We start from the raw sequence: 10,000 nt of genomic DNA on the forward strand, positions 1-10,000 counted from the left end.
TGTTGAGTCAGAGGGGGTGGGGTGGGGGGGAGAGGGGAGCGAGGGGGAGGGGGGAAGCAGGGACGTCTTCTCGCATCGGATGGATGGGGAGAGGGGAGGGGGGGGGGATGAGGGAAGGGGGGAAGAGGGAGATGTGTTTGCCCCCCCACCCCACAGATACAAGGCGATCGTGAAATACAAGACTGCCTTCTACAGCTTCTACCTGCCAGTGGCTGCTGCCATGTACATGGTGAGGGTCCTGGGGTCAGGGGTCAACTCTCCTGGGGTCAGGGGTCAGGGACAGCTCCTTCCCCGCTCCCCTCCCCACCCCTCGTGGCAACAGTCTGTTGGGACAGGCATTGGTGGGGTGGGGTGGGGGGGGGTGCGAAATGGGATTGACTTGGACAGAGTGGATGTGGAGTGGATGTTTCCACTAGTGGGAGAGTCTAGAGTCTAGAGTCTAGGACCAGAGGCCACAGCCTCAGAATTAAAGGACTTTCGTTCCTTTAGGAAGGAGATGAGGAGGAATTTCTTCAGCCAGAGGGTGGTGAATCTGTGGGATTTGTTGCCACAGACGGCGGTGGAGGCCACATGGTCAGCGGATATATATATTTTTTTCAAGCATAGAGATAGATAGATTCTTGATTAGTTCCGGTGTCAGGGGTTACGGGGAGAGGGCTGGAGAATGGGGTTAGGAGGGAGTTGAATGGCGGGCTGGACTTGATGGGCTGAATGGCCCAATTCTGCTCCTATCGCTTGTGGCTTTGTGACCCACATCAGAGGGGCCGAGTGGCCTGTTTCTTCACACAGTCCAGCAGTGCAGCCCCCCCCCACCAACTCCCTATGGTCTTGGGCGCTGTCTGTGTGGAGTTTGCAAGCTCTCCCTGTGTTTAGTTTATTGCTGCGTGTACTGAGGTACAGTGAAAAGCCTCTTTGTTGCGTGCTGTTAGCACGAGCCCGGTGGGCCGAAGGGCCTGTTTCCGTGCTGTGTCTCTAAACTAAAGGAAGCCCTCGATTACTCCGTCAGGGGGGGGGCTGGGACCCCCAGTATTTTAGCAGCAGGGTGTGCATTTCACTGACGCCTGACTTCTCCCCACCCCAACCCCCCGCTCCAGGCTGGGATCGACGGGGAGGAGGAACATCGAGTGGCACAGTCCATCCTCCTGGAGATGGGGGAGTTCTTCCAGATACAGGTAAAGAATGGCGGGGGGGGGGGGGGGGGGGAGGGGAGGGAAATGAGGGGGGAGGGGGTGGCGGAGGAGGGATGGTTTGGAGAACGTCTAGTTTAGTTTAGGGAAGGTACAGACTCTCTTCCCGTGGGGTTGGGCTGGCAGTCTATGTAAATGGGTCGGGACTCGGGCAGCGTCTGTGTGTGTGTGTGTGTGACGTGCTGTCTCCACGCCCCCAGGATGATTTCCTGGACTGTTTCGGGGACCCGGAGGTGACGGGGAAGGTGGGCACGGAAATCATCGAGGACAAACAAGTGCAGCTGGCTGGTGGTGCAGGCACTGACGAGGGCCAGTCCGGCACAGAGACGGCTGCTGGAGGTGAGGAGCCCGCAGGCACGCACACACACGCACACACGCACGCACACACACACGCACACACGCACGCACGCACGCACACGCACACGCACACGCACACACACACACACACATACACACACACGCACACACACACACACACACACACACACACATGCACACACACACGCACACGCACACACACACGCACGCACGCACACGCGCACACACGCACACGCACGCACGCACGCACGCACGCAGCACGCACGCGCACACACACGCACGCACACACGCACACGCACGCAGGCACGCGCACGCAACGCACACACACACGCACACACGCGCGCGCACGCGCACACGCACGCACGCACACACACACGCACGCGCACGCACGCACACGCACGCACACACACAGGCACGCACACACGCACAAGCACGCACACAGGCACGCACACACGCACACATGCACGCACGCACACAGGCACGCACATGCACACGCACGCACACAGGCACGCACATGCACACGCACGCACACACACACGCACGCACGCACACACGCACACACGCGCATGCATGCACACACACACGCGCACGCATACACACACTCACTCACGCGCGCACACTTACGCAGGCATGCACACACGCACGCACACAGGCACGCACGCACACACGCACGCACACACACATGCACGCGCACACGCACACACGCACACACACACGCACACGCACACACACACACACACGCACACACGCACGCACACACAGGCGCACGCACACGCACGCACACACGCACGCACACGCACACACACAAACGCACACACACGCACTCACACACACGCACGCACATAGTGGGCACACACAGATATTGTGAGACTCGCACACAGACTCAGAGACACGGAGAGAAATGCGTACATGCACACTCACACAGTACACACTCAGTTACACACGCACACACACACACAGAGCTACACGCATGTACACGCACACATCTCGATACACAACTACACGTTTTACAGAAGCCATTTAATCGATAAACCTGGACATCATTGGATTGAAACCAATCAGTGTAGTTTATAGTCCCCGTGTAGGGAGCTGCCGTGAGAAGCTTCTGTTGTTGCGTGATATCCAGTCAGCGGAAAGACAATACGCGATTACTCCAAGTTTCCTCACGGAGAAAGCCGGGGTAACTCAGGGGGGCGAGGCAGCATCACTGGGCGACAAAGTCTCCACCCCGAAACATCGCCCATTCCCTCTCCCCATAGATGCTGCCCGGTCCTGCACAGTTACTCCAGCATTCTGTTAAGTTGTTTTTAAAATGTTTATTTATTAAGAAGCAAACGTTCAAGAGTAGAAACACAATTAGACACTTGTGGAACTGCTCCACAGGAAAAGAAAGGAAAGTGGAGAAAGAGTTAGAGGGGCAACGCTGGGACCCCTGGAGAAGAGAGGATAGGGACAAAAAGGACAAGGGGACAAAGTGTGGATATTCCTGCCTCTCGTCCCTCCCCACCCAACCCCTAGTTACATTTAAATCCAAAGTCGTGATGCACCATACTATCCTTGCAATACATCAATGAATGGTGTCCATGTATTCGAAAAAATGATCTGTGTCTACCAAGACAAGGGGCCACACACACAGTTCAAGGATAAAGGGGGAAATCTTTTAGGACCGAGATGAGAAAAACATTTTTTTTCCCCCACACACAGAGAGTGGTGAATCTGGGTGTCATGGTACACCAGTCATTGAAAGTAGGCATGCAGGTGCAGCAGGCAGTGAAGAAAGCCAATGGTATGTTAGCATTCATAGCAAAAGGATTTGAGTATAGGAGCAGGGAGGTTCTACTGCAGTTGTACAGGGTCTTGGTGAGACCACACCTGGAGTATTGCGTACAGTTTTGGTCTCCTAATCTGAGGAAAGACATTCTCGCCATAGAGGGAGTGCAGAGAAGGTTCACCAGACTGATTCCTGGGATGGCAGGACTTTCATATGAAGAAAGACTGAATAGACTCGGCTTGTACTCGCTAGAATTTAGAAGATTGAGGGGGGATCTTATAGAAACTTACAACATTCTTAAGGGGTTGGACAGGCTAGATGCAGGAAGATTGTTCCCGATGTTGGGGAAGTCCAGAACAAGGGGTCACACACACAGTTTAAGGATAAGGGGGAAATCTTTTAGGACTGAGATGAGGAAAACATTTTTTTTCACACACAGTGAATCTGTGGAATTCTCTGCCATGGAATGTATTTGAGGCCACATTGGCTATATTTAAGAAGGAGTTAGATGTGGCCCTTGTGGCTAAAGGGATCGGGGTGTGGAGAGAAGGCAGGGACGGGATACTGAGTTGGATGATCAGCCATGATCATATTGAATGGCGGTGCAGGCTCGAAGGGCCGAATGGTCTCTACTCCTGCACCTATTTTCTATGTTTCTATCTGTTAATTCCTGGGATGGCGGGACTGTCATGTGCTGAGAGAATGGAGTGGCTGGGCTTGTACACTCTGGTGTTTCGAAGGATGAGAGGATATCTCGTTGAAACATATATGATTGTTAAGGGTTTGGACACGCTAGAGGCAGGAAACATGTTCCCGATGTTGGGGGAGTCCAGAACCAGGGGTCACACACACACAGTTTTAAGAATAAGGGGTCAGCCATTTAGAACGGAGACGAGGAAACACTTTTTCTCACAGAGAGTTGTGAGTCTGTGGAATTCTTTGCCTCGGTGGGTGGTGGAGGCCGGTTCTCTGGATACTTTCAAGAGAGAGATAGATAGGGCTCTTAAAGATAGCGGAGTCAGGGGAGAAGGCAGAAACATAGAAACATAGAAGTTAGGTGCAGGAGTAGGCCATTCGGCCCTTCGAGCCTGCACCGCCATTCAATATGATGATGGCTGATCATCCAACTCAGTATCCCGTATCTGCCTTCTCTCCATACCCCATGTTCCCCTTGGCCACAAGGGCCACATCTAACTCCCTCTTAAATATAGCCAATGAACTGTGTGGCCTCAACTACCCTCTGTGGCAGAGAATTCGAGAGATTCACCACTCTCTGTGTGAAAAAAGTTCTCCTCATCTCGGTTTTAAAGGATTTCCCCCTTATCCTTAAGCTGTGACCCCTTGTCCTGGACTTCCCCAACATCGGGAACAATCTTCCTGCATCTAGCCTGTCCAACCCCTTAAGAATTATGTAAGTTTCTATAAGATCCCCTCTCAATCTCCTAAATTCTAGAGAGTATAAACCAAGTTAGACGTGGCCCTTGTGGCTAAAGGGATCAGGGGGTATGGAGAGAAGGCAGGAACGGGGTACTGATTGGGGATGATCAGCCATGATCATATTGAGTGGCGGTGCTGGCTGGAAGGGCCGAATGGCCTCTACTCCTGCACCTGTTGTCTATGTATCTATGTTTCTAATATGTAGCCCCTCTGCCATGTTTGTAATCCACATCTTAAGAGTAGACACTGCTCCAGCATGTTTGGGTCCACGGTTGAATCTGCCGCTAACTCCCCTCCCCTGGTTTTGCAGGAGGACTACGGGCGGCGCGAGGCGGAGAGCGTGGCGCGGGTGAAGGCGCTGTACGGGGAGCTGGGGCTGCGTCAGGCCTTCCACCAGTACGAGGAGCAGAGTTACCAGCGGCTGTGCTCCATGGTGACCCAGCAGGGCAGCCGCCTCCCACCACAAGTCTTCCTCGCCTTCGCCGACCGCATCTACAAGAGGAAGAAGTAGAGGGGGCCCTCGACCCTCGACCCCCCCGGCTGACCCACGACCCCTCAGGGGCTGACCCACGACCCCTGGGTCTGCTGGAGGTGGATAATCCACTCCTTGTTTTATGTTATGTGTGTGTCTGAGTGTGTGTATGTGTGAGTGTGTGTGTGTGAGTGTGTGCGTGTGTATCTGTGTGTGAGTATGTGTGAGTGTGTGTGTGTATACATGTGTGCGTATGTGTATGTGTGTACGTATGTGTGTGTACGCACGTGTGTGTACATACGTGTGCATGTGTGTGTGTATGTGTACATACGTGTGTGTGCATGTACGTGCGTGCGCGTGTACGTGTACATACGTGTGTGTATGTGTGTGCGCACGTGTGTGTGTGTGTGTGCGTGTGTGCATACGTGTGTGTGCGCGTGCGTGTGTGCGTGTACGTGTGTGTGTGTGCGTGTGTGTGTGTGTGCGCGTGTGTGTGTGTGCAGGTTTGCGTGCGCGTGTGTGTGCGGGCGTGTGTGCGCGAGTGCGTGCGTGTGTTTGTGTGTGCGCGGATGTGTGTGTGTGCGCGGATGTGTGCGTGTGCGTGCGTGCGCGGATGCGTGTGTTGTGTGTGCGCGGGCGCATGTGTGTATGCGTGTGCGTGTGTGTGCATGGGTGCGTGTGTGCGTGCGTGTGTGTGCATGTGTGTGTGCGCGAATGTGTGTGAGTGTGTGTGTGGCGTGCGTGTGCGTGTCTACGTGTGTGCGTGCGTGTTTGCGGGCCTGTGCGTGTGTGTGTGCATGTGTGTGTGCATGTGTGTACAAGACGGTGCGGGGGGGGGGGGGGGGGGGGTGAGGCTTCACTCTGTGTTTGACCCCGTGTGTGTGTACGTGGCCACAAATAAACAATCTAAGAGCCCGTGTGTGCCCGTGGTCAACGTTCCCCGCGTGTGATTCCCAGCAGCGACCGCCATCTGTCCGGACGGGGAACTGGACCCGAGACCCCCCCCCCCCCCGCCCGGCCCCTCCCCCCCCGCACCGGCCCCTCCCTCCAGAGATGTCACCGCGGGAAAGGGAAAACAGAGACCTCACACGTGGCTGGTCTTCAGAGCAGTTTATTGAACAGTTGTGGGGGGGGAGGGGGGGGGAGATCTTCCACACGGTCCCACACACGGGGACACGGACACAAACCTCGCGGGAAAACATGCACACGCGTGTGGGGTGGGGGGGAGGGGGGGGAGCCAGTCTCGGTGCGCCATTGAACGCCTTCCCCTCTGGGGTGGGTCGGTGCAACCGAGAACCTCTCCCCCCCCCCCCCCCACCCCAAACCCTACGGAGAGAGTCGGTGCATCTGTGAACCCCTTCCCCCCTTTGGGGCGTTCGATTTGCACCGTTCAACCCCGTCCCCCGGAGAGAGCCGGTGCTCAGGGAGGGGTCCATGGCCATAGAGGGGGGAGGTTTCGGTTGGGGGGGGGGGGGGGCGGGGGAGGAAGGGGGGTGAGAGGGGTAAGGAGGTGGGAGAGAGGGACGAGGGGGGGATAGGTGAGGGGGGGAGGGGGGGGGGGATAGGTTGAGGGGGTGATTGGTTGGGGGGTGAGGGGGGGATAGGTTGAGGGGGGGATTGGTTGAGGGGGGGGTTGGTTGAGGGGGGGGGGTATAGGTTGAGGGGGGGGATAGGTTGAGGGGGGGGTGGTTGAGGGGGGGTGGGGAGGTGTGAGGGGGGAGGGGTTGAGGGGTACGGAGGTGGAGGGTTAGGTTCGGGGGGGGTTGAGGGGGGGAGGCATTTCGTTGTCTCTGTACTGTACACTGCCAATGACAATTAAAATGAATCTGAAATCTGAATCTGAGGTTGGGGGTTGAGGGGGGGTTGGGGAGGGGTTGAGGGGGGGCGAAGTTGGGGGGGTGAAGGGGGGGGAGCCAGGGGCGACTAGACGAGTGACGTGTACTCGATGGGCACCAGGCCTTCAGCGTCGCCGCGGCAAACAGCGGATCCAGACGTCATCCACGGAGCCCAGAACCTCCAGCGTCTCCCCCCGCTCAAAACCCCAGCTCACCCGCGGACACGGGGAGCCTCGAACACAGGGCCCGGACACTCCTGGGGGGGGGGGGGGGGGGGGTGGTGAGAGGTGCAGGGGGGGAATGGAGGAGGGGGGGGAGTGAAGAGAAGACATCAGCAAGGGGGAGGGGAGACATCGGCCCAGAACCCACACACTCCCCCTCCCCTCCCCTCCCGCTTGTCTCCCAACCCCCCTACTCCCCCCTTGTACCCCGCTATCTCTGGGCAGTCCCGGGGGGGGGGGGGGGGGGTCTCACCAGCCTGGATCGACCGAAGATATAACCATATAACCATATAACAATTACAGCATGGAAACAGGCCATCTCGGCCCTACAAGTCCATGCCGAACAAATTTTACATCCCAGCTTCTATACTCAATGCTCTGATTTATAAAGGCTAGCATACCAAAAGCTTTCTTTACCACCCTATCTAAAGAAAGCTTAAAGAAAGATGAATAAAGATTCCACCCCGGATTTGATCCGAGGCCATTCGGCCCCAGACAGTGCGTGCTATATACTAACCCCACACTACACTAAATCACGCACCACACATTAGACTGAATTATACATCAAACAAACCCATTAGAATCCATTAAACAGCATTAACTCACACACTGGACTATACACAGCACTAGTCACATAGAGTGATACAGTGTGGAAACAGGCCCTTCGGCCCCAACTTGCCCACCCTAGCCAACATGCCCCATCTACACTAGTCATAGAGTGATACAGTGTGGGAACAGGCCCTTCGGCCCGACTAGTCCCATCCTAGCCAACATGCCCCATCTACACTAGTCCCACCTGCCCGCGTTTGGTCCATATCCCTCCAAACCTGTCCTGTCCTATCCATGTACCTGTCCAACTGTTTCTTAAACATTGGGATAGTCCCAGCCTCAACCACCTCCTCCGGCAGCTCGTTCCATACACCCACCACCCTCGAAAAGTGTGGAAAAACGATACGCTAAATAACGCTATCTAGTAAACTAACTTTAATCCACATTAAACTCTTCACTACACTAAACAAAACTACATACTAAAAACAAACTCTATACTACACTGAATTAAACTATAAACTATAGAAACATAGAAATTAGGTGCAGGAGTAGAGGCCATTCGGCCCTTCGAGCCTGCACCGCCATTCAATATGATCATGGCTGATCATCCAACTCAGTATCCCATCCCTGCCTTCTCTCCATACCCCCTGATCCCCTTAGCCACAAGGGCCACATCTAACTCCCTCTTAAATATAGCCAATGAACTGTGTGGCCTCAACTACCTTCTGCGGCAGAGAATTCCACAGATTCACCACTCTCTGTGTGTGAAAAATGATTTTCTCTTCTCGGTCCTAAAAGATTTCCCCCTTATCCTTAAACTGTGTGTGTGGCCCCTTGTTCTGGACTTCCCCAACATCGGGAACAATCTTCCTGCATCTAGCCTGTCCAACCCCTTATTGTAAAATTTTGTAAGTTTCTATAAGATCCCCCCTTAATTCTAGCAAGTACAAGCCGAGTCTATCCAGTCTTTCTTCAAATGAAAGTCCCTCCATCCCAGGAATCAGTCTGGTGAACCTTCTCTGTACTCCCTCTATGGCAAGAATGTCTTTCCTCAGATTAGGGGACCAAAACTGTACGCAATACTCCAGGTGTGGTCTCACCAAGACCCCGTACAACTGCAGTAGAACCTCCCTGCTCCTATACTCAAATCCTTTTGCTATGAATGCTAACATACCATTTGCTTTCTTCACTGCCTGCTGCACCTGCATGGCTACTTTCGATGACTGGTGTACCATGACACCCAGGTCTCGTTGCATCTCGATATATCAAACTATAAACTGCAGTAAACAGTGTGTGGGAATATACAACTGCTGGTTTACAGCGAAGATAGACACAAAATGCAGGCAGTTCTGGCCCCCAACCTCCCTCACCCCCCCCTGCTAACCCCTGCAGGGTCTGGAGGGGCTGAATGGCCCAGATCCCTCCCCTCTCCCCCTCCCTGTGGGGTGACCCCGACACTGCGTACCTGTGTGTGGGGCGGGGCGGGGCAGCCAATGTAGCCACTGGGACCGGCTCGGCCCCTGGTCTGGGCCCTGGTGTTGGCGATCTCCACAGATGCTCAAAGTCTTTCTTCAGCCACTCTGAGGGCAGTCTGTGAGGGGGGGGGAGAGAGGGGGGGGGTCGGTCCAGTGTAGGTCCCCCACTTTGCCCCATCCACACCCCTCCCTCTGTGCCCCAAAAACCCCCTCCCCCTCTGCAGGCAGCCCCCCCTCTGTCCACCCCCCCCCCTCTGACCCCACCCCTCCCTCCCTCCACACGCCCTCCCCCCCTCTGTCCACTCAACCCCCACCCTTCCCCCTCCCCCACACTCCAACCCCCCCCCTCACTACAGTCACCCAGACATCTCGAGGGGAGGGAGGGGGAAATGGGGCGGGGGGGGAGGGGCAGGGAGGTTTCGGGGGTACCCTTCCCCCCCCCCACTGTGTGCTGAGAGGAGAGAGGGGGGGAGGATGGGAGAGGGATGAGAGAGATGGAGCGCAGAAGGTTAAGGGGGGACCTGATAGAGGTCTTTAAAATGATGAGAGGGATAGACAGAGTTGATGTGGACAAGCTTTTCCCTTTGAGAATAGGGAGGATTCAAACAAGGGGACATGACTTCAGAATTAAGGGACAGAAGTTTAGGGGTAACATGAGGGGGAACTTCTTTACTCAGAGAGTGGTAGCGGTGTGGAATGAGCTTCCCGTGGAAGTGGTGGAGGCAGGTTCATTGG

General features: G+C 55.4%; 1 protein-coding gene and 1 long non-coding RNA gene across 2 annotated transcripts in view; one reads left to right on the forward strand and one right to left on the reverse strand.

Annotated features, from left to right (window-relative positions):
* Nucleotides 1-154: 154 nt before the first annotated feature.
* fdps (farnesyl diphosphate synthase (farnesyl pyrophosphate synthetase, dimethylallyltranstransferase, geranyltranstransferase)) lies at nucleotides 155-5,488 on the forward strand (the record flags this gene model as incomplete). The annotated part of the gene is given in 5 exon segments (XM_055631832.1): nucleotides 155-229; nucleotides 1,095-1,172; nucleotides 1,388-1,447; nucleotides 1,449-1,526; nucleotides 5,024-5,488. Coding segments are annotated over 5 exon segments (492 nt in total), but the record flags the coding sequence as incomplete, so codon positions are not given.
* A 1,601-nt stretch (nucleotides 5,489-7,089) lies between these two features.
* The window catches only part of LOC129695079 (uncharacterized), a 3,438-nt gene continuing 527 nt past the window's right edge, over nucleotides 7,090-10,000 (reverse strand). Inside the window, exons 2-3 of the long non-coding RNA XR_008723106.1 lie at nucleotides 9,256-9,381; nucleotides 7,090-7,276 (exon numbers count right to left, since the gene is read on the reverse strand). This is a non-coding gene — a long non-coding RNA (uncharacterized LOC129695079). The remainder of the gene's footprint in view (nucleotides 7,277-9,255; nucleotides 9,382-10,000) is intronic.

The sequence above is a fragment of the Leucoraja erinacea genome, unplaced genomic scaffold, assembly GCF_028641065.1.
Source record: "Leucoraja erinacea ecotype New England unplaced genomic scaffold, Leri_hhj_1 Leri_935S, whole genome shotgun sequence".
NCBI lineage: Eukaryota > Metazoa > Chordata > Chondrichthyes > Rajiformes > Rajidae > Leucoraja > Leucoraja erinaceus.